The sequence below is a fragment of the Theropithecus gelada genome, chromosome X (genome assembly GCF_003255815.1).
Source record: "Theropithecus gelada isolate Dixy chromosome X, Tgel_1.0, whole genome shotgun sequence".
Lineage (NCBI taxonomy): Eukaryota > Metazoa > Chordata > Mammalia > Primates > Cercopithecidae > Theropithecus > Theropithecus gelada.
Genome location: NC_037689.1, coordinates 146918047 through 146943547, shown reverse-complemented (window position 1 = coordinate 146943547; position 25501 = coordinate 146918047). Strand labels below are relative to the sequence as shown.

Below are 25501 nucleotides of genomic sequence, written 5' to 3'. Positions count from 1 at the left end.
TTTGGGTGACTCCTTCTTAGTTTCCAGTGGTCTGTTTCTCAATGCCTGTGTGCCTAAACTGCAAAATCTCATTATTATAACTTTTGAGTAATCCTTACTCTCTGGTAAAGTTGTTACATTTAGCTTCTATTTTCTCAAGAATGTCTTGGCCATGCTCGACCATAGGCATAACTTTAAATTTTAGAATCATCATATTAAGTTTACACACACATTTGCATACAAAGTTTGGTTCCTTAAAATTGGCATTGCAATCAACCTGTAGATAAATTTTCAGGAGAACTAACATATTTACAATATATGTGTTAGGCTGTTCTCACATTGCTACAAACAAATATCTGGGACTGGATAACTTATAAAGAAATAAGGTTTAATTGGCTCACAGTTCTGCAGGCTGTACAGGAAGCATGATGCTGGCATCGGCTTGGCTTCTATAGAGGCCTCAGGAAACTTACAATCATGGTGGAAGTTGAAGGTAGAGAAGACCCATCCCATGGCCAGACAGGAGGAAAAGAGAGAGAAGTGAGGTGCTACACGCTTTTAAATGAGCAGATTGAGTTCGAGCTCACTATTGCAAGAACAGTACCAAGAAGATGATACTAAACCATTTATGAGAAATCTGCCCCCATGATCCAATCACCTCTGACCAGGCTCCACCTCCAACATTGGGGATTACACGTTGACATGAGATTTGGGTGAAGACACAGATTCAAACCATATCAATATGAAATTTTAATATCTATTAACATATATAGTTTAAAACTATTGTAGGGGAGAAGAGTGGAGTTAAATGACGGAATAGAAGGCTCCAATAATCACCTCCCCTGCAAGGATACCAATTTAACAACTATCTGCACAAAAAAAAGTACCTTCATAAGAACCAAAAATCAGCTGAGCACTCATAGTACCTGCTTTTAATTTTGTATTGCTGAAAGAGGCATTGAAGAAGGTAGGAAACAGTATTGGATTACCTACGTCACTGCTCCTACATCTCTGGGCAGTGGCTGTGTGGCGTAGGGAGAATCTGAGTGCTTGGGAGAGGGTGAGCACAACAAAAGTGAGACAATGCATTGAATTAAGTGCTGTCCTGTCATGGCAGAAAGCAAAACTAGGCTGAACTCCACTGATGCCTGCACACAGAGAAAATATTTAAACCAGCCCTTTCCAGAGGGGAATGGCCATTCCAACAGTTGGAACTTGAGTACCAGCAAGCCTTGCCGCCATAGGCTAACGTGCTCTGCAGCTGTAAGTAAACTTGAAAGGCAGTCCAAGCCACAGGGACTACAACTTCTAGGCAAAACTTATGGCTGAATTGTGATAAGAACCAGTGGAATTAGGGGGAATGCAAGCTATTGAGACATCAGCTAGGGTGGCTAAGGGAGTGCTCCCTCAAACCCATGCTGCACAGCTTGTGGTCCCAAAAGAGACCCCGTCCTTCCACTTGAGGAGAGTAGAAGGAAGGCCAAATAAGACTTTATCATGTATCTTGGATACTATTTCAGACATAGTAGAATAGAAAATTGGGCAGAGTCATGAGGTCCCCATTCCAGGCCCAAGTTCCCAAATGACATTTTAAGACAAACCCTGGGACAGAGGAAACCAACATCTGTGAAGAAAAGGATCCAGTCCTGGCAGGATCCACCATCTGCTGAGTAACGGGCCCTTGGGTCCTGAGTAACCAGCAGCATTACCCAGGTAGTACACCATAGGCCTTGAGTGAAACTCTGAGACTTGTCAGCTTCAGGTGAGACTCAGCACAGCCACAGCTGTGGATGCTATGAGGAGAGAATGCTTCTGCTTGAGAAAAGCAGAGGGAAAAGTAAAGGGATCTTTGTATTACACCTGAGGTATCATCTTGGCCAAAAAGAGGTAGAGCACCAAACAGACCCTTAGGGTCTCCAATTCCAAGCCTTGGCTCTTGAACAGCATTTCTGGACAGGTGCTGGGCCAGAGGGAAGCTCACTCCCTGAGGAGTGAGTATCAGGCCAGGCAGCATTCATTGCAAGCTGACAGCAGAACACGTGGGCCTTCAGGGAATATCAGTGGTAGCCTGGCAGTGGGGGTAGTGGCCATGAGGTGAGGCTCCCTTGCCTACGAAAAAGGTATGGAAGAATGGAAAAGGCAGTGTCTCATGGTTTGAGTGCCAGTTCAACTGCAGTACAATAAAACACCAGGTAGATTTCTAAGGTATTTGATTTTAGTTCCTGGATCCCAGATGGCACATCTGGACCTGCCCTGGTCCTGTGGGAACTCACCACCCTAAAGGGAAGGACACAAGTCCGGCTGGCTTTGCTACCTGCTGATTGTAGAGCCACAGGGCCTTGAGGAAATATAGGCAATAGCCTGGCGTGGTTAGAGTGGGCCTTGGGCAAGACCCAATGCTGTGCTGGCTTCAGATCAGACCCAGCACAGTCCTAATGATGGTGACCAGAGGGGTGCTTGTGTCATCCACCCCCAGCTCCAGGCAGCTCCACGCAGAGAGACTTCATTTTGTTGGGAGAATGTAAAGAAAGAGGACAAGAGTCACTGCATGGGAATCCAGAGAATTCTTCCAGATCTTACAAGACCACCAAGATGATACCCCTAAGAGTCTGCAAAAACCCCAGCGTTACTGCCCTTGGGGTGCACCTAATGCAGATATGGCTTAGATCACAAAATCCCAGTTCTTTCAAATATCTGGAAAGCCTTCCCAGGAATGATGGATACAAACAAGTCTAGACTGCAAAGGCTGTAATAAATATCTAACTCTTCAGTGCCCAGACACAGATGAACATCCATAAGCATCACAACCATCTATGAAAACATGACCTCAGCAAATCAACTAAATAAGACACCCAGGGACCAATCCTAGAGAAACAGAGAAATGTGATCTTTCAGACAAAGAATTCAAAATAGCTGTTTTGAGAAAACTCAAAGAAATTTAATATAATGAAAAGAAGAAATTCAGAATTCTATCACATACATTTAACGAAGCAATCGAAATAATTCAAAACAATGAATCAGAAGTTTTGGAGTTGAATAACACAACTGACATAGTGAATAAGACATTGTTTTTTATAAGCAGAATTGATCAAGCAGAAGAAAGAATTGGTGAGTTTAAAGAAAGGCTATTTGAAAATACACAGTTAGAGGAGAAAACAAAAAAGAACAAAAAACAATGAAGTACACATATGAAGTCCAGAAAATAGCCACAAAAAGGGCAAATCTAAGAGTTACTAGCAATAAAGAAAAGGTAAAAGAAAGAGACAAGGGTAGAAAGAGTATCCAAAGAGATAGTAACGAAGAACATCCAAAACCTAGAGAAAGATGTGACTATCCCAGCACAAGAAAGTTATAGAACACCAAGCAGATTTAACCCAAAGAATACACTACCTCAGTGCATTTAATAATCAAACACCCAAAGGTCAAGGAAAATTAAAGGATCCTAAAAGCAGCAAGAGAAAATAAACAAATAACATATCTCAGAGCTCCAATGCGTCTGACGATAATCTTGTCAGTGGAAATCTTACAGGCCAGGAAAAAGTGGCATAACATATTAAAGTTCTGAAGGAAAAAAACAAACAAACTTTTACCTTAGAATAGGATACATGGTAAAAATATCCTTCAAACATGAAGAAGAAATAAAGCCTTTACCAAACAAAGAAAAGCTGAGGGATTTCTTCAACACCAGACATGTCCTACAAGAAATGCTAAAGGGCATAGTACTTCAATCAGAAAGAAAAGAATGTCAATGAGCAACAAGGAATCACCTGAAGGTACAGAACTTACTAGTAGTTACAAGTACACATAAAAACAGAATAGTAACTGTAATATGTATGTATAAGTACACATAAAAACAGAACTGTAACTGTAACTGGTGTGAAACTACTCTTATTCTAAGTAGAAAGACTAAATGATGAGCCAATCGAGAATAATAACGACGACAAATTTTCAAGACACAGACAGTAAAATAAAATATAAATAGAACAAAAAAAAGTTAAAAAGCAGGGGATAAAGCTAAGGCGTACAGTTTTTATTAGTTTCCTTTTTGCTTGTTTGTTGGTTTGTCTATGCAAACAATGTTGTTATCAGTTTAAAATAATGGGTTATAAGATAGTAGGTACGAGCCTCATGTTAACTCGAAATAAAAAAATAGATACACAACAAGATCAAAACCAAGAAATTAAATCATTTCATCAGAGAAAATCATCTTCACTAAAAGCAAGACAGGAAGGAAGGAATAATGAAAGAAAATACCACAAAATAGCTGTAAACCTAATAAAAAATGGTAGAAGTAAGTCCTTACTTACCAATAATAACTTTGAATGTAAATGGACTAAACTCTCCAATCAAAACACATTGAGTGGCTGAATGGATTAAAAAAACAAAACAAAACAAAACAAAACAGTGAACCATTGCCTATAAGAAACACACTTCAGGCCAGGCATGGTGGCTCACACCTCTAATCCCAGCACTCTGGGAGGCCGAGGCAGGAGGATCACTTGAGGGCAGGAGTTCAAGACCTGCCTGGGCAACGTGGTGACACCCTGTCTCCACCAAAAAATACAAAAATTAACCGGGGATGGTGGCACATGTTTGTAGTTCCCACCTACTCAGGAGGCTGAGGCAGGAGAATCACTTGAACCCAGGAGAAGGCGGAGGTTACAGTGAGCCGAGATTTTGCCACTGCACTCCAGCCTGGACACCAAGTGAGACTCCACCTCAAATAAAGAAAATAAAAAGAAAAGAAAAAAAGAAACATATTTCACCAAAAAAGCAAAACATAGACTGAAAATAAAAGAAGAGAAAAAAAAAATATTCCATGCCAATTGAAGCCAAAAAAGAGCAGTAGTAGTTAGACGTATATAAGACAAAACAGATTTTAAGACAAAAACTATAGGAAGAGAAAACAGTCACTATATAATGATAAAGGGTTCAATTGATCAAAAGGATATAATAATTGTAAATATATATGGAACCAACAGTGGAGCTCCCAGATATATAAAGTAAATATTATTAGAGCTAAAGAGAGAGATAGACCCAGTACAATAATAGCTGGAGATTTCAAGACTCCACTTTCAACATTGGACAGATCTTCCAGACAGAAAATCAACAAAGAAATTTTGGACTTCATCTGTAGTATAGATCAGATAGACTTAATAGATATTTACAGAAGATTTCATCCATTGAGGCTGCAGAATACACATTGCTCTCCTCTTCACATGGATCAGTCTCATATCTTAGGTCACCAGGCAAATCTTAAAATGTTCAAAAAAATTTTAATAATATCAAGCACTTACTCTGGCCACAATGGAATGAAACCAGTAATCAATAGCAAGAGGAATTTTGGAAACTATACAAACACATGGAAATCAAACAATATGCTCCTAAATGACCAGTGGGTCAAGGAAGAAATTAAGAAGAAAATTGAAACAAAAATTAAAATAAACAGTAACAGAAACACAACATACCATAACCTATGGGGTTCAGGGAAAACAGTACTAAGAGGGAAATTAATAGCTATAAGTATCTACATAAAAAAGGAAGAAAAACTTCAAATAAACAATCTAATGATGCATCATAAAGAATTACAAAAGCAAGAGAAAACTCGAGCCAAAATGAGTAGAAGAAAAGAAATAATAAAGATCAGAGCAGAAGTAAATGAACACGAAAGGAATAAAATATACAAAATATCAACAAAAAGATTTTTTTGAAAAGATAAACAAAATTGACAAACCTTTAGCTAGACTAACAAAGAAAAAAGAGAGAAGACCAAAATAAATAAAATCATAGATTAAAAAGGATTAATTACAACTAATAATGCAGAAATTCAAAGGATCACTAGTGGCTACTACAGGCAACTATTTGCCAATGAGCTGGAAAATTTTGAATAGATAAAATCCTAGACACCTACAACCTGCAAACATTAATCCATGAAGAAATCTAGAATGAGAGCAGACCAATGACAAGTAACAAGATCAAAGCCATAAAAAAGTGTCTGCTAGTAAAGAAAAGCCCAGGACACAAGAGCTTCACTGCTGAATTCTACCAAAAGTTTAAAGAAGTAATGCCAAACCTACTGAATCCATTCTGAAAAACAGAAGACAGAATACTTTCAAACTCGTTATATGTGAGGTCAGTATTAGCCTGATAGCAAAACAAGACAGATACATCAAAAAAAAGAAAACTGTAGGTAGGCCAATGTCACTGATAAATATTGATGCAAAAATCCTCAACAAAAGAGTATCAAACTAATTCAATAACACACTAAAAAGATAATCCATCACAATGAAGTGGAATTTATTGCAGGGATGCAAGGATGGGTCAACATATGCAAGTCAATCAGTGGGATATGTCATATCAACAGAATGAATGACAAAAATAATATAATCATTTTAATTGATGCTGTAAAAGCATTTAATAAAATTAAGCATCCCTTCATGATAAAAATGCTGAAAAAACTGTGTATGGAAGGAATGTACCTGAACATTTAGAAAGCTCTATATGACAGATTCATAGCTAGTATCACACTGAATGGGTAAAAACTGAATGCCTTTCCTGTAAGATCTAGAATACAACAAGGATGCCCACTTTCATCACTGTTATTCAACATAGTACTGGAAGATCTAGCTAGAGCAATCAGACAAGAGAAAGAAATAAAGGTCATCCAAATTGGAGAAGAAGAAGTCAAATTATTCTTGTTTGCAGATGACATGACCTTATATTTGAAAAATCTAAAGATTCCACCAAAAACTATTAGAACAGATAAACAAATTCAGTAAAGTTGCCAGATACAGCCTACAAAAATCACTAGCATTTCTATATGCCAACAGTGAACCATCTGAAAAAGAAATCAAGAGAGTAAACCCATTTAGAATAGTTACAAATAAAATAAAATACCTAGGAACTAATTTAACCAAATAATTGAAAGATCTCTATAATGAAAACTACAAAACATTGATGCAGGAAATTGAAAAAGACAAGCAAGAAGTGAAAAAATATTTCATGTTCATGGATTTCAAGAATCAATATTGTGAAAATGTTCATACTACCCAAATCAATCTACATATCTCATGCAATTCCTATAAAAATACCTAGGATATTCTTCACAAAAATAGTAAAAACAACCCTAAAATGTATATGGAGCCACAAAAGACACAGAATAGCCAAAGCCATCCTAAGCAAAAAGAACAAAACGAGAGGAATCACATTACCTGACTTTAAGTTATACTACAGAGTTATAGCAACCAAAATAGCATGGTACAGACATAAAATCAGACAAAAATCGATGAGTAGAACAGAATGGAAAACCCAGATATAAATCCATGCAGCTATAGTGAATTCATTTTTGACACAGGTGTCAAGAGTCTACATTAGGAAAAGGAGTCTCTTCAATAAATGGTGCTGAGAAAACTGCATATTTGTAAACAGAAGAATGAAACCATGTACTACTATCTCTTGTTATATACAGAAATCAAATCAAAATGAAGTAACCACTTAAATATAAGACCTCAAACTATGAAACTACTAAAAGAAAACTTTGGGGAAACTCTCCAGAACATGTGACTGGACAAAGATTGTTTCAGTAATACCCCACAAGCACAGGCAAGCAAAGCAAAGATGGACAAAAAGGATCACAACAAGTTAGAAATATTCTCCACAGCAAACAGCAAACAAAGTGAAGATGCATCCCACAGAATTGGAGAATATATTTGCTAATTACCTATCTGACAAGGGATTTTATACAATTTTATACAATTTTATTCTAATATTATAAAATTAGAATATACAAGGATATATAACAATATAATAATGGCATAGAAAATATCTAATAATCTGATTAAAAATGGGCAAAAGATCTGAATAGACATTTTTCAAAAGAAGGCATACGATTGGCCAACAGGTATATCAGAAGGTGCTCAACATCACTGATTAGAGAATTGCAAGTAAAAACTACAATGAGACTTCTCATCCCAGTTATAACGGTTTTTATCCAAAAGTCCAGCAATAATGAAACAGGAAAAGTTTCCTTATCCCCATTGCAGGGCATGCGATGAGGGCGTCGCTCACTTCTTAAGTGCCCCGCTGCTCAGACCTCTAGGGGAGCACACAGACTGTCAGTCTGTGGGGCTTTAAGCCCACAGCAGTGTCTAGGGGTGAATTATAGCTGAAGTCCCAGTGGATGTGTGTTACAGGGTACTCTTTCAGTTTAGCTATCCATAGGCGGCTTGTGATAGTCAGCTCAATTAGACCCCTGCCTCATCGCAAGGATGGGGGCTTTCTGTATCCCAGGGTTCTTGCCTTGGTGTACTGGAAGAATCGGATTACACGAGGGCTTGGAGAATGAGTGCAAGGTTTTACTGAGTGGAAGTAGCTCTCACTAGATGGGAGAGCCAGAAGAGAGATGGTTTTCCCCTGGAGTCAGGCCACTCCACGCCTGGGCTCTCCTCCGACTGCCCCAACCAAACTCCACCTCATTCTCCTGGTCAATAGCTTGCTGGTGTGCCCGTGTGTGTCATGTGCTCTTCCACTGGAATGCTCCCCTCGATGTCCTCTCAATGTCCAGCCACTTGCGTCTTCTTCTGCAGATGTGTTTCTCTCCATGTCCAGCCGCTTGTGTGTCTGCCTGCTAGGGTCTTGGGGTTTTTATAGGCACAGGATGGGGGCATGGCAGGCCAGGGTGGTCTTGGGAAATGCAACATTTAGGCAGGAAAGCAGAAATGACTGTCCTCACCTAGGTCCGTGGGCACAGGCCCAGAAGTGGAGCCCTAGCCAGGGACCATGCCCTCCTCTACCCAGCACTTCCCTGTGCCGCTTCAGTATCAGTAACAAATGCAAGTGAGGATGTGGACAAAAGGGAACACTTGCATATTGTTGGTGGGAATGTAAACTAGTACAGCTGCTATGGAGAACAGTTTGGAGGTTCCTCCAAAAACTACAAATAGAGCTATCATATGATCCAGCAATCCCATTGCTTGCTATATTCAGAAAAGAAAGGAAATCAGTATATCAAAGAGATAGCTGCACTCCCATGTTTATGGCAGCACTGTTGACTATAGTACATATACACAATGGAGTACTACTTGGCCATAAAAGAAAATGAGTTACAGTCATTTGCAGCACATGAACAAAAGTATAGGTCACTATGTTCAATGAAATAAGCCAGGCACAAAAGACAAACTGTATATTCTCATTATTTGTGGGGAAAATCAATACGATTGAATTCACGGAGATAGAGCATAGAGGGATGGTTACCAGAGGATGGGAAGGGTAGTGAGAGGGTGGGGAGAAAGTCGGGAGGGCTAATGGGTAGAAAAAAATAGAAACAATGGGTAAGACCTAGTATTTGCCAGGGCAATGGGATGATAATAGTGAAAAAATAATTTAATTGAACATTTAAAGTAAATAAAAGGGTATAATTGGATTGTTTGTAACACATCAGATACATAATTGATGTAATGGATACCCCCATTTACCGTGTGGTAATTATTACATATTTCATGCCTGTATCAAAATATCTCATGTAAGCCACAAAAATATACACCTATAATGTATTCCCCAAATTAAAAATTAAAATTTTAAAAGCCCTAAATTTATGTAGGGGCTCATCAATTAATCTAAATGCTACATTTATTATTTTCTGTGAAGTTGTTAAATTTTTTTGGTAAATTTATTTTAATTGATATTTTGGTATGATATAAGTTATATTTTGTTTACCATTTTTTTCATACTCTTTGCTCCTGCAAAAAAAGCAAGGTTCATTTTTGTATACTGATCTTTTATCTGACAAGCACGTGTACTGATTTATAGATTAGGGCGATTATCTTTAATTCTGATTTTTTTTCATAAACAGTCTAATAATCTGTTACTCATGGAAACACTATTTTCTACATTAACATCCTAACTGCTTTTATATCTGCTATATATTACATCACTGGCTACTACCTTTATTAGACAATTGAATAGAAATTTGTGATAGCAGGATTCTAGTTTGGTTACTAATCTCAAAGTAGAAGTTTCAAATTTTCCCAGGTAAGTATAATATTTACCATCAAGAGTTAAATAAAATTTTACCTAGTTTGCTAACGTTATCACATTTTAAAAAACCTTTTATTTTAGGTTAATTTTAGATGTATGGAAAAATTATTAAGATAGTACAAAAAGTTCCCAAATATTCCATATCATATCCACCATACATAGGACAAACTTAATTTGTCACTGACGATGCTAATTTGATCACCATGGCAATGTAGATTGTTTTTAGCTTTCTTCAGGGTACAGTCACATTATTTTTCCCCTGTGTCATACTGACATCCTGGAAAGGACAGGGCAACCCAGGACCAACCAGTAGTCAAATGAGGCTTCTGAGGGAAAACTGCAGAGGCACTGCCCACAAAGAGGAGGATCCACAGAATCCAGCTTCCCCACTGCTGTCAGCCATGGGAGGCCCTGGGGCATGGTGGCCCACTGTGGTGTCCCCTGACTTCTTAGACGGTAGAAAGAAGAGAAGGCTGTGCTCAGGTGAGTCTCACTTCGGATCATGAGAGGGGAAGGGACTCAGGCCCTTTCAGGCATCCCCAGGATGACATAGAGGAAGGACTGGTGAGATATCCCTCCCAAGAAACAGAAGGACACACAAAATCAGCCCCTGTTTTCACCCCTGAGAGGCCTCGGGCAGGGCCCTCAGGCAGGGATGCTAGGGCTCTTCACTTCCTCTTGGTTTGGGGTCTCATGGAAACGGGAACCTTGATCTGAAGACCATGGTCTCTGGACAGCAGGGGAAGGGACTCTGAGGCCCTGTCAGGGATAATAATTGCAGGAAGACAGAGTCTTGTCCATGCCATTTCAGACACAGGGCACCGGAGCCCTACCATGGGCTTTGCAGGCCCTATGCCACTGTGGCTGGATGGGATTCTCCCTCTCTTCTACCTTGCTGGTCTCGGGGATGGGAGGGGCTTATTCGGAGGTGAAAGACTCAGATGCACAGAGGCAGGGAGCCCAGGCAGTTTCAGGCTGTGCCTCCCAGGAGGGCAGGAAGGGAACACCCATGACTGGTAGTGCCAACCTGTTCCTGTGCCTGCTGCCAGCTCTGGAGGAGCCCATCAGGGTCCCCAGATTTACAACTTTCTGACTTCCATTTTGGGAGTCAGCCAGAGGGGAGATTTTCTCTGAGGAGGGCAGCTTCCGTTAAACAGAGAGAGGAGCCCCTGGGAGGCCATACCCCACTGTGGATAGATGTGAGTCCACCTCTCTTGCACCTTGCAGGTCTCAGGGATGGGAGGTGCTTATTCGGGGGTGAAAGACTCAGATGCACAGGCTCAGGCTTCCCAGGCAGTTTCAGGAGTCCAGGCACAGCCTCTCAGGAAGGCAGGAAGGGAACACCCATGACTGGTAGTGCCCCCTGTCCTGTCCCTGTGCCTGCTGCCAGCTCTGGAGGAGCCCATCAGGGTCCCCAGATGTACAACTTTCTAACTTCCATTTTGGAAGCCTGCCAGAGGGGAAGTTTTCTCTGAGGAGGGCAGTTTCAGTTAAGCAGAGAGAGGAGCCCCAGGACTGGCCACTCAACAAGAAGAGAACTCTGTGGAAGGACAGTGACCTCCCAACATGGAGGGGAGACCCAGATCACGCCCAGTCACAATCTGCTGTAACACCTGGAGAAAGGAGGTGACCGGGAGAGAGCAGGGAGGTGGGAAGAAAGAGGTGGGCAGGGGCGTGAGAAGGAAAAGGTGGAGGGGGACCATAAGGTAAGCAGGAAGGGCTGGAAGGAGGCAGGGAAGTGGGCAGGAAGAAGTGGGCCAGTCACGTGGAGGTGGATAGGAAGAAGTGGAAGGGGTTGGGGAAGTGGGCAGGAATGGGTGGAAGGGGGTGAAGAGGTGAGCCATAATGGGTGGAATGGGTAGGGAGGTGGGTAGGAAAGGGTGGGAAGGAGTGGGGAGATGGACAGGGACTGGTAGAAGGGGGCAGAAGGTGAACAGTAATGGGTGCAATGGAGTAGGGACGTGGGCAAGAAAAAGTGGATGGAGGTGGAGAGGAGGGCAGGAAAGGGTGGAAAGAGGTGGAGAGGTGGGGGTGGATCCTCCACAGAGAGGAGGCCCCCCTCCCTGATGCTGGGTGTATAGCACTCTACACCCAGGAGAATGGCTGACATCTAAAACACTGAAACATCAAATGTTGACATGCATGTTGACCAACAGGAACTTTCAGTCGTTGTTAGTGGGATAGACCTGGAGGACTCATGAAAGCATACTGCTAAATGAAAGAAGAAAATCTAAAAAGGCTTCCTAGCATACCACATTCTGGAACAGGCAAGGATGAATACACTAAAAACATTACTGGTTTCCAGGGGCAGAGGGTTGGGGTTGGGGCAAGGGGGATTGATAATTAGGTGGAACACAGAGGAGCTCTAAGATGGTGAAACAATTCTGTGTGATAACACAATGATGAATACTTGCCATTACACCCTTATCAAAATTTATAGTATCCTCAGTATTAAGTGTCCTGATGTAAACGATGGACTTAAGAATGAGGTATCAATACAGGTTCATCAGTTGTAGCAAACATGTCATAATAATACAAAATGTAAATAAAAAGATAGACTCTGTGCGTGTGTGTGTGCAGTAAACAGTGCAGGGCGGGTGGTGTAGACATGTAGGAACTCTAATTCTGATGAAGTTTTCTCTTTGTATTTTTGAATTAACAATGCTCTAAAAATGAAGTTTATTCATCTATAAAAAGATGCAAATGATTTGAATAGACACTTTACAAAAGGGAATATAGCAAACGAAAAAAGAAGCATATAAAAAGATGACCAATGTCATGTCATTAAGAAGATACAAACAAAAACCAAAGAAGGTTCCAATACATGCTTATGAGAATGGCTAAAACCTGAAAATCTAAAATGCTAAATGTAAGAGAAGATATAGAATAACAGAATTTCTCATTCCTTGCTAGTTGTGATAAAAAATAGTACAGGCATACTTTTAAGTCAGTATTTTATGAAGCTAATCATATGACAAATTGGAAAAGTTAAAATTATAGGAACTGAAAACAGAAGAGAGTTGCTAGGAGCTTTGTAGAGTGCAGTGATTGACATCAAACGGGATGCACAGGAGAATTTTAGGCAGGTGGAACCGGTCAGTATGATACTTGATTTGCAGATATGGGACTCCATGCATTTTCCAAAATACATATAACTTCACATTCTAGTTAAATCTGATGTGTGTATTTAAAACTTTATTCACGTATTGTTTTTTTAAAGGGTCACGGGTTGCTGAAAAGACAGTGATTTTTGTTCAGGGACTAGAATAGGAAAAGAAGCAACAATAAGGAAGCCTTTAACACAGGCTATGGGAGAGATGATATTAACTTCACTCACAGCAGTAAAGTAGAAAAACTTGGAATGGAATTTAGAAGTTGAAGGAACAAATGTTGCTGTCTGGACAGGAGAAGGAAGGAGTATAGGCTCTTTTAGAAGTAATACCTTGAGAAAGCCAGAGGGGCCTTCCCACCCCATTTCAGAGGGCAGTGGAGGCCTGCCTTAGGGCCAGGAGGCCCTATCCCACCGTGGGTGGATGTGATTCTACTTCTCTTCCACCTTGCAGGTCTCAGGGATGGGAGGGGCTTATTCGCAGGTGAAAGACTCAGATGCACAGAGACAGGGAGTCCAGGCCATTTCAGGAGTCCAGGCACAGCCTCTCAGGAGGGCAGGAAGGGAACATCCATGACTGGTAGTGCCCTCTGTCTTGTCCCTGTGCCTGCTGCCAGCTCTGGAGGACCCCATCAGGGTCCCCAGATGTACAATTTTCTTACTTCCATTTTGGGAGTCAGCAGAAGGGGAGGCTGTCTCTGAGGAGGGCAGCTTCAGTTAAGCAGAGAGAGAAGTCCCAGAACTGGCCAGAAAACAAGAAGAGATGTGGAAGGACGGTGACCTCCCAACACGGAGGGGAGGTGCAGGCTGCACCAAGTCGCTCCCTGCTGACACCCCTGGAAAAAGGAGGGTGGGATGTCAAGGACTGGGGAGGTGGGAGTGAAAAGGTCCACAAGGTTTAGGGAGTGAGCAGGAAGGGTTGGAGGGCAGCTGGGATGTGGGAAGGAAGGGATGGAAAAGAAGCGGAGAGGTGGGGAGCGGTTCCTCCTCAGAGAGGAGGCCCCGCCCCACGTTGACGCTGCCGTCAGCCCTGGACCACTACGGCCGGGTTCCCGGATGTGCTTTCCAGACGGCCATCTTGGGAATCTAAAGGATCGGAGGCATTTTGCAAGGAGTTTCGAATCAAGTCAGCGGCGGGAAGTCTTAGACCTGGCCAGTCCACAAGGTGAGGGCCCTGAGGAAGAACTGAGGGACCTCCCACCATAGAGAGATGAAATCCCAGCCTGCACTGCCGCTGCAGTGGGACTGGTAGGTCCCAGACAGGAAAATGCCCACAGAAGAAGGGAGGAGGTGCCGGCCCTCTAGGGAATAAATAGGAAGACATTGAGGAGGACTGGGGGAACCCCCATCTCAGAGGACAGATTCCCACCCTGCTCCTCGAGAATCAGCCCTCGTAGAACTCCCCTGCCAGCTCAGGCTGAGTGGCAGCCGTCTCATTTCTGGGTGAGGGGTGGAGGGGAGGCAGAGGCCTTGTTCTGGGGGTCCCGTGGCAAGTCAGCACGGGGAGCTGCCTCTGGTTGGCAGAGGGAAGATTCCCAGGCCCTGCTGGCGATAAGACAGAAGACAGGAGTCACATGTGCATCAGAACGGACGTGAGGCCACCCAGACCGCCTCCATGGTAGAGTCCTGGGAGGTGGCTGCCACTGCACTACCTCCCACTGCTCTCAGGGATGTGGAGGTTGCTAGGAGGTTTTGCCTTAGGCCAGCAGAGTGGTGGGGGCTTGACCCTCTCTGAGAAGCCGTGAGGTTTCCAATTAAATTCTAAGGGGGCCATGCAGTCCAGAACTATGGGGCTCTGGGATTCTGGCCAGCCCCAGCTGTCAGCCCTGGGAGGCCCAAGACTCTACTTGTAGTCTTTAACCTGAGGGGCTCCGTCACTTCCTCTTGCAGGTGCTCCAGGAACCAGGTGGTGACAAACTGGGTGTGAGGCACACATCCTAAAGTCAGCACAGCAGAGGAGGCCCAGGCAGTACCAGGAGTCAAGGTGAGTGCACACCCTGACTGTGTACCAAGGGCCCTACCCCCAGAAACAGAGGAGACCCCACAGCACCCGGCCGTACCCATCTACTGTTATTCCCGGGGTCTCAGGCTCTGCCTGCCAGCTGTGCCCTGAGGTGTGGTCCCACATCCTCCTACAGGTTGCCAGCAGACAAACTCCCTAGGAAGACAGGAGACCTGTGAGGCCCTAGAGCACCACCTTAAGAGAAGAAGAGCTCTAAGTTGGCCTTTGTCAGAGCCATCATGAGTGAGTTTCTCAGCTGAGGCCATTCACACTGTCATTCTCTTCCACAGGCCTGTTGGATCTCATCAACCATATCCCTGTTGATACCTTTACCTGCTGCGCCTGAAGAAGTCGTTATGCCTCCCATTCCGGGCGTTCCATTCCACAACGTTGACGACGACTCTCCGGCCTCAGTTGAGTCAGAGGACTGGGTAGATGCACAGGATCCCACAGATGAGGAAGAGGAGGAAGCCTCCTCCATTTCCTCTTCCACTTTCTACTTAGTATTTTCCCCTTCTTCCTTCTCCTCATCCTCTTCTCTGATTCTTGGTGGTCCTGAGGAGGAGGTGCCATCTGATGTGATACCAAGTCTTCCCGAGAGCACTCCCAGTAGTCCTCCACAGAGTCCTCCACAGGGTCCTTCCCAGAGTCCTCTGAGCTCCTGTTGCTCCTCTTTTTCATGGAGCTCATTCAGTGAAGAGTCCAGCAGCCAAAAAGAGGAGGATACAAGTACCTGTCAGGGCCTGCCAGACAGTGAGTCCTCTTTCACACATACACTAGATGAAAAGGTGGCCGAGTTAGTGGCGTTCCTGCTCCTCAGGTACAAAGCAGAGGAGCCTGTAACAGAGGCAGAGATGCTGATGATTGTCATCAAGTACAAAGACTACTTTCCTGTGATACTCAAGAGAGCCCGTGAGTTCATGGAGCTTATTTTTGGCCTTGCCCTGATAGAAGTGGGCCCTGACCACTTTTCTGTGTTTGCAAACACAGTAGACCTCACTGATGAGGGTAGTGATGACGAGGGCATGCCGGAGAACAGCCTCCTGATTATTATTCTGAGTGTGATCTTCATAAAGGGCAGCTTTGCCTCTGAGGAGGTCATCTGGGAAGTGCTGAATGCAATAGGGGTGTATGCTGGGAGGGAGCACTTCATCTATGGGGAGCCCAGGGAGCTCCTCACTAAAGTTTGGGTGCAGGGGCAATACCTGGAGTGTCGGGAGGTGCCAAACAGTTCTCCCCCATATTATGAATTCCTGTGGGGTCCGAGAGCCCATTCAGAAAGCATCAAGAGTAAAGTACTAGAGTTTTTAGCCAAGCTGAACAACACTGTCCCTAGTTCCTTTCCATCCTGGTACAAGGATGCTTTGAAAGATGTGGAAGAGAGAGCCCAGGCCATGACTGATACCACAGATGATGCCACTGTCATGGCCACTGAAAGCCTCAGTGTCATGTCCAGCAACCTCCCCTTTTCTGAGTGAAGTCTAGGATAGTTTCTTCGCTCTGTGTTTGAACAAGGCAGTTTAGGTTCTAGGTAGTGGAGGGCCAGGTGGGGCTCGAGGAACATAATGTTCTTTGCATTTCTGTCCCATATGGGCGATGTGGAGATTTACCTGTTTTTCAGTACTTTTTGAATGCTTTTCCTTTGAATAGCAGGTAGTTAGCTTCAGAGCATTAATTTGTGAATATTGGTCACACATGTATTGCTGTTTATCTGGTTTAAGAGTAACAGTTTGATATTTTGTTTAAAAAAAATGGAAATACCTTCTCCCTTATTTTGTGATCAGTAACAGGGTAGTGTGGTATTGTAATAGGCTTTTTGTTTGTTTGTTTGTTTGTTACAATACGCAATAACTCAGCAGTTAAATAGTGGGACAACGTGAAGGATGGTCAATATTTTCATTTCCTTGTCCTGCTTATTCTTTTGTTCTTGAAAATTAAAGATATATACCTGGCTTTGCTTAGCTTGTTGAAGAAAGTAGCAGAAATTAAATCTTAATAAAAGAAAGCCCCACTGACTCCTTTATTTGCTGAGCATTCTTTCAGTATTTGCTTGTGGAAGTCACTGTTAGTAGTGGGGATGCTAATGAAAGCATGACTTATCTCTATCCATAAAACAGTAGAGTCTAGGAGCAGAAGCCATATCAAGAAGGTGGTAAGATGTTCTCTACAATCTAAAGAACAAGTTAAAAGGGGGCTGGGGAGGTGAGACTCCAGATGCAAGCCTTCAAGTGTAAAGGTCTTGAGCTAAGGCAGCTTGGGGCTTTGGAAAACTGCAGTTGCTTTTCTGAGGGCTGGTAATTACAAAGCTGGGTGGTGGCTGGGACCAGACTCTCGGAGGGTGAGGGAAGAGCCTGGAATGGGAAATTGCTCTGAGCAGTTGCTTCTGGGTGGAGGATGAAGCAGAGAGGAGTCTCCACATGGGGAAGTAATGGAAGGTGTCCCGTGGCTCTGTCACTGGTGAGTTTGAACACAGTGCAAGAACCAGGTGATTGATATCCATCATCTGCAAGGGTTTCCTGAGAAATGTAGTGATAATCCCTTGAAGTGGTGCCCAGAAGCCTCTAGGCTGACTCACTTACCTGGCGTGGGAGAGCCAGAGCCTACTCCATGGAAAGGCCATTTAATTAGGTGATTTTGAATCTAATGTGGGCAACTCCAAGCAAGGGCTAGATTTTTAGTGGAGGATACATAAAACTAGTGCTTTGGATCGATGAGCATTGGGGAAGGCGAAAAGGAGTTGGTCCTTGACTCAAATTCCAGGATCATTGAGTCGCATTCCACTTGGGGAATTCTCTACTTACCCAAATTATACAATATATCATTTTGGAAAGAGAATGGACTGAGTTTCATTTATGAAGCCGGATTTTTGGTTGAGTTGGTACTCCATGACATATTCAGCTACATATGCTCTGAGATGTTTTAGATCAGAAAACAAGAGTGAAATTTTTCATAAAAGACAGTGGTAGCCTTGGAGTTATAATTACATTGGTAACTGCCATTTGTTAAAATTCCAATATATGCTTGGCACTGTGCCAGGTGTTTTACTCACATTATAAACATCCAGCAATTCTACAAGACAGGGCTTATGAAACCCCTTTTACAGATGAAGAACCTGAGGCGCATAGTCCTTGATAAATTCAGTAAGATCACATGGTTACAAAGTGACAGGGCTGGCACTTGAGCCTTGCTCTGAATTCATCTTGACTCATGCTGTCCCTCTCTTCCCAGCCTGAGGAAGGCCTTTGCCTTTTAAGCTACTTCTCTGCACACTTGCTATAATCTCTCAGATGACATCAAGATGAACCCTGTGTCCAAAGTATTCAGGTAGGCTGGGAGAAGAATGGTGACAATGAGAATAAATACAATTTGGGGATCATGGTGGGCTTAGTTTACCTGCTCCTATTCTGAGCCCTAGGTTTCTAGAGAGCTGACTCTGTCCAGGTGCCAGCAGTTCTGTCCAGCCTCAGCACTTTCCCACTTTACAGCACCTTCCTTCTTGTCTCTCCTGTGTGCTCTCCTGAGCAACTCTGGAACCTGTCCTGCTGACCAGCTTGTCTCTACAATCTCTCTGTGAAGGCTGTGCCCTGCTTCCAGTGTAACAGCCCAGAATCAGCAGTCCTTCCCCTGACATAGACGCCTCCTCATCCCCACAGAAGTTCCCTGACTGATCCATCCATACCCCCGGCTCCTGTGCGATAACAGCAATTCGATGTAAATTTTCAATTTGGATAGTGACAATTCCCTATCTATCCTGGGCATCTTCAACACACTCTCAAAATACTCCCACATAGGGTGGTGAGTAGAATCTGATTTGCCACATAATATACTGGTTCTAGGCATGTAATCCTAGGGTAAGAGAGTTTTTGATATCCTAATATTTGATATTTGTATTAGGATTTTAATATATGATATTTGTAGTAACATTGTTTGAAACAGGCCACTGAAGAGATACACAGATTAATGAGCTATACTGTGTGGTCAAAAAGCAAAGCTTCCTTCATAAACTTGGTATATGAGATAAGACTATGGGAATCACTTTGTAAATAAATGACAAGGAGTTGAATTTCTGAAAAACAGAAAAATAAAAAAATCCTGAATACTGCCTAGGAGGTGACAAAGGTTCCTTGGATAGCTCTGATGAGCAGAGAAAACAATGGTTGATCATCTTTCCATTGTCCTTTGTCTGTTACCTGCCGCACAGGAAAATCCTGGTTTGCAGTCTGCCACAGGCACATGTGCAGTTGTTCAAGAGTGTTCAGTTATGTGAAGGGCAGCAGAGGCTCTCAGGGTAGGATATACACCAAAAGGCATGACAGGATTCTCAGCCTAAAGAAATTATGTTTATCATAAAAAGGACGGTGCAGCAAAGTGCTGAGGGAATAAGGTTGACCCTCCCTGCCAAGACTTACAGAATTGTTTTAAAACCTATTGTAATTCTTTCTTTGAAACCGCCAATCACCTAGTGGGTGCAATAAAAAACTGTAAGATTTCAAGGCAGTGCTGGCTTTCTCATAAACAATTACAAGAAACTAAAAGACTTACCTTCATCAATTATAATAGTTGCTTTTAATTGCGCACCGTGATGGCTTATGTGAGATGTTACAATTGCCAATCTTCTTGTCTAACTTGTCATCCTGGTTGGTTCCTTTGCAGTTAGACAGAAGCCAGTGCATCATTCCAATGCTTTCATTTCTTTTCAGCAGTTAATATCTGTTATGATATAAAGCTACAAGTTGAAAGCAGCTTGGATACCTGGGTAACATGAGAGCCAAGACTCAGTATGTATTAGTTTATTAAGCCGTAACAACATACCACAGACTGGGTGACTTAAACAATACTCATGTATTTTCTCACATTTCTGGAGGCTAAAAATCCAAGAACAAGATTTTTGCCAGTTGATTTCTTCTGTGCCCTGTCCTTGACTTGCAGATGGCCACTTTCTCACTGAATTTCTACATGGTTGTCCCTTGTTCTGTGTGTCTGTATCCTAATCTCCTCTTCTTATGAGGACACCTACCAGTAATATTGAATACGACCCTAATAATAAGACCTCATTTTAACTTAATTACCTCTTCAAAGGCTTTGTCTCCAAATACAGTGACATTCTGAGGTACTGGGGGTTAAGACCTGGATAGATGCCTTTGGAGGGAGAAGTAGAATTCAGCCCATAAAACCCTGCCAACTAAAATCGGAATTTAAACGTGTTAAACCATGTAAATTTCAGGAAATGTTTTCATTCCATCCGCTTACTGTTACTTTATCTGACTACTACACTGCTACTCTTCCTTTTCTTACGCTTACTTTAATGCTTTTCTCACAAATAGATACTCCATTTATTATTGTTGAAAAAAATTCTGAAAATACACAGAAACCACATTTCTCCCCTTTGTAAAGTTTCTTCAAAATTCAGCCTCTTACTCAGAAGTTTCCACAATTAACAGTGTGGTGTGTAAATTTTAGAAGCTGATTTAAAGATTTTAAATGACAGATGTGGTAATACAGAAACACACACACAGATATTTACATATATATTTATATACATGTCTATAAATATAAGTATACATGAGTAATGATATACATATAGATATGCAAGTTACCTTTGCACTATCATAGGTGAAATTCCGTTTAAATTAAAATGTGACATTATTTGGAGATAGGATTATTTCAGAGGCAATCAAGTTAAAATGAGGTTATTAATGCTGTCCCTGATTAAATATTATGGGAGTCATTATTAAGAGGAGGAATTTGGACATAGAGATATGAGTAGAGGGATGATAATGTGAGCACACATGGATTGAAGACAGCCATCTACAAGGCAAGGAGAGAGGCCCGAAAACATCCTTCCCTCACAGCCCTCAGCAGGAACCAACCTTGCGAACGCCTTGCTCTTTGACTACCAGACTGGAAAACTATGAGACAATAAATATCTGTTGTTTATGTCATCCAGGTTGAGGTACTTTGCTATGGCAGGCCTAACAAACCAATATACTCACTTATTCAAATGGATCCAAAATCTTTGCTTCACAGTACATATACATCTATCTTACTTTTGGACTACTCTCTAGAATTCCCATTTATTTATTGCATTAACACATTGAACAAATCTCCTCCTCATGAACACCCATGTGTTTCTCTTTTGTGGCTATAATAAACACAATCAGCATATTTAAGTATAAATTCTGGGATAAATGCATACAATTACTTATAAGGAATGCATATTAATGTGGAAACTGAGTAAGTGTGAAAAAGGTATGAATATTTTATCTTTTTTATAATCCTGAGGGCTTTTTCCCAAAATGTTTCACCAGTTAATTTCCTCATACATTTGTCCATGGGGAAATGATTCATTTTTACAAGCATTTTATCACAATTTTAAATGTGGGTCAAACTTACAGGTGCAAACACTAGGTGTCCTTGGGTGTGATGAGGAATTTTTCAGATGAAACACTAAAAATATCAGCAATCTAAGATAAAGAGAAAAATTGGACTCTAATAAAATTAAATACTTCCACTGTGGAAAGATACTGCTAAGATAATGAAAAGATAAGCAAGAGAAAGGGATATTCTGTGTTAAACATATCTGATAAAAGATATGTATTTTAATATGCACAAAACTCTGAAAATCCAAACATAAGAAAACAGAAACCTAATTTAAAGTGGGCAAAAAAGTCTGAAGAGGCACCCCACCAAAGAATAACTATATAGGAATGGAAAATAAGCATGTATCAGAAAACTGTTCAGTGTCATATGGCATTAGAGAAGTGCAAATTAAAGCACCAAGGAGATAGCACTCTACCACCAGGAGAAAGACTGAATGCCCAAACACTGAAACATCAGATGTTGACATGCATGTTGAGCAACAGGAACTTTCAGTCACTGTGAGTGAGATAGACCTGGAGGAATCGTGAATGCATATTGCTAAGTGAAAGAAGAATAGCTAAAAAGGTGACGTAATGTATGATTCCAGTCATACAATATTCTCCAACGGACAACTATGAATACACTAAAAATGTCAGTAGTTTCCATGGGCTGATGGGTTGGGGGTGGGACATGGGGGATTGTTAAATAGGTGGAATGTATAGGAGATTTAGGATGGTGAAAGAACTCTGTATGATACTGGAATCATGAATACTTGCCATTATACATGTATCAAAAAGTATAGCATCCCCAGTGTTGAGTGAGTCCTGATGTAAACTGTGGACTTGACTTAATAACGAGGCATCAACAGATGTGAAATCAACTGTAGCAAGCATGCCATGCCATACTAATACAAAATGTAAATAACAGGAGATGCTGTGTGTGTGTGTGTGTGTGTGTGTGTGTGTGTGTGTGTGTCCACATGGGGCAGGGCAGGAGGATGGTGTAGATATGTGGGAATTCTCTGTACTTTTGATGAGGTTTTCTCTTTGCATTTTTGGGTTAACAATGCTCTAAAAATGAAGTCTGTTCGTTTTTTAAAAGATGCGAATGATTTGAACAGACATTTTACCAAAGAGGATACACCCACTACAAAGAGGCATATAACGTCATTTGTCATTAGAGAGATGCAAACAAAAAACAAAAAATTGGAATGCACACTTATTTGAATGACTAAAATCTGACAATCTAAAATGCCAAATGTAAGCGAGGATATGGAACAACGAGAATTCTCATTCCTTGCTAGGTGTGATGAGAAATGATACAGCCACACTTTTAAACTCGTATTTTATGGACTTATTCAGATGAGAAATTGTGAAAGTTAAAACAATGTGAACTGAAAAGACAGCATACTTGCTAGGAGCTGTGGAGAAGTGTAGTGACTGACCTCAAATCGGATGCACACGGGACATGGAGGGTGATGGAACTGGTCAGTATGATACATGGGAAGTAGATGTACGATGCAATGCATTTGCCAAAACACATATAACTTCACATTATACTTAAATCTGGTGTGTGTAAATTAAAAAATAATCACGAATTGGATTTTTTTTTTTTTTTTTTTTTGAGATGGAGTCTCGCTCTGTCGCCCAGGCTGGAGTGCAGTGGCCGGATCTCAGCTCACTGCAAGCTCCGCCTCCTGGGTTTACGCCATTCTCCTGCCTCAGCCTCCCAAGTAGCTGGGACTACAGGCGCCCGCCACCTCGCCCGGCTAAGTTTTTTTTGTATTTTTTAGTAGAGACGGAGTTTCACACGAATTGGATTTTTAAAAGGATCCCAGGCTGCTGAAAAGATGATGGATTTTTCTGGGACAAGAATAGGCAAAGAAGCAACAATAAGGAAGCCTTTGACATAGGCTAGGTGAGAGCTGATATTAACTTCACACACAGCAGTAAAGGGGAAGGATTTGGAATGGATTTTAGAAGAACGGTTGCTGTCTGGACAGAAGAGGGAGAGAGTATAGGCCCTAGAAGGCCCAATCCCACTGTGGGTGGATGCGATTCTCCCTCCCTTCCACCTTGCAGGTCTCAGGGATGGGAGGGGCTTATTTGGAGGTGAAAGNCAAGCAGGCTTTGAAAGATGTGGAAGAGAGAGCCCAGGCCATAATTGACACCACAGATGACTCCACTGCCACAGACAGTGCAAGCTCCAGTGTCGTGTCCCCCAGCTTCTCTTCTGAGTGAAGTCTGGGGTAGATTCTTCCCTCTGAGTTTGAAGAGGGCGGTCGAGTTTCTACGTGGTGGAGGGCCCGGCTGAAGCTGGGGAGAACACAGTGCTGTTTGCACTTCTGTTCCATATGGGCGGTTAAGGGATTTACCTGTTTTCCTTTTGGGTATTTTTCAAATGCTTTTCCTATTAATGACAGGTTTAAATAGCTTCAGAATCTTAGTTTACGAATATTAGTCACACGTGTACTGTGTTTATCTGGTTTAAGAGTAACAGTTTGATATTTTGTAAAAACAAAAACACACACAAACACACCACATTGGGAAAACCTGCCTCATTTTGTGATGTGTCACAGGTTAATGTATTGCTGTAGGAATTTTCTTGAAACTGTGAAGGAACTCTGCATTTAAATACTGGAACAAAGTAAAGGATTGTTAATATTTGCATTTCCTCAGGCCCTTTAGTTTGTTGTTCTTGAAACTAAAGATACATACCTGGTTTGCTTGACTTATGTAAGAAAGTAGCAGAAAGTAAAATGTAACAAATAAAAGTGTCAGTGACTCATTTATTTGATGACCATTATATCAGCATTTGCTCATAGAAATTACTGTTAGTAGTTAAGTTACTATTAAAAGCAAGACTTATCCCTACCTTTAAAACGGTAGCGTGTAGGTACACAAGCCATATCAGGAATTTGGTAAGGTTTTCTCTACAATCTGAAGAATAAGTTTCAAAACAAGTGGGGAGGTGAGACTCCAGTTGGAGGCTTTGAGTAAAAAGGCCCTGAGTTAAGGCAGTTTTGGGGTTTGGGAAACTGCAGGTTCTTCTTTGGTTGCTGATTGTTATGAAGCCGGGTGGTGGCAGGGCCCAGATTCTCAGAAGGTGATGGAAAAGCCTGGAATGGAAAACTACTTGAGCAGATGGCTCTGGGTGGAGGATGAAGCAGAGAGGAGTCTCCACATGGGGAAGTGATGGAAGGTGTCCTGTGGCTCTGTCACTGGGGAGCGTGAACACAGTGCAAGGACTAGGTGATTGATCCGCATCATCTGCAAGGGTTTCCTGAGAAATGTGGTGAGAACTCCTTGATGTGGTGCACAGAAGCCTCCAGGCTGACACTCATTTGCCAGGCCTGGGAGAGCCCAAGCCCATTCCATTGACAGTAGTTTTAATTGGGTTCTTTTGAATGTAATGTGGACAAGTCTAAGCAATGTGTAGATTTTTAGTGTAGCTTAAATAAAACTAGCGGTTTGGATGTATGATCAGTGGGGAATGTGAAAAGGAGTTCGTCCTTAACTCAAAATCTATAGTCATTGAGTTGCATTCAGCTGTGAAAGCCTCTCCTTACTTGAATGATACAATATATCCTTTTAGAAAGAAAATGTCCTGAGTTATTCTTATGAAGCCAAACTTTTGGTTCAGTTCATATTCTATGACATATTCAGCTAGATGTTCTGTGAGTCGTTTTGCATAACAAAAGAAGAGCTGAATTTTTCTCAAAAGACAGTGGTAGACTTTGGGGTTGTAATCAACTGCCCTTTATTAAAATTCCAAGGTATACCAAGCTCTCTGCCAGGTGTTTTGCCCACAGTGTATACATTCCAGCAATTCTACAGAACAGGGATTTCCAAACCATTTTACAAACAAAAAAGCTGAGGTTTATAGCTCGTGACAGATACCCCACGATCACATGATCATCACATGATTAGAAAGTGACTGGGCTGGGACTTGAGTTCTGAATTCATCAAGACCCACACTGTCCCCACTCCTCTCAGCCTGAGCATAGTCTTCTTCCT

General features: G+C 42.0%; 2 protein-coding genes across 3 annotated transcripts in view; both read left to right on the top strand.

Moving 5' to 3' along the window:
* Positions 1 to 25501, top strand: part of IDS (iduronate 2-sulfatase) — a 200534-nt gene that overhangs the window by 108090 nt on the left and 66943 nt on the right. The window lies entirely within an intron of this gene.
* On the top strand, positions 14176 to 17140 carry LOC112615030 (melanoma-associated antigen C2). The gene is made up of 3 exons (XM_025371672.1): positions 14176 to 14371; positions 15014 to 15107; positions 15416 to 17140. Exon 3 carries the CDS (start codon positions 15482 to 15484, stop codon positions 16601 to 16603), a length of 1122 nt encoding a protein of 373 aa, XP_025227457.1. The 5' UTR covers positions 14176 to 14371; positions 15014 to 15107; positions 15416 to 15481; the 3' UTR covers positions 16604 to 17140.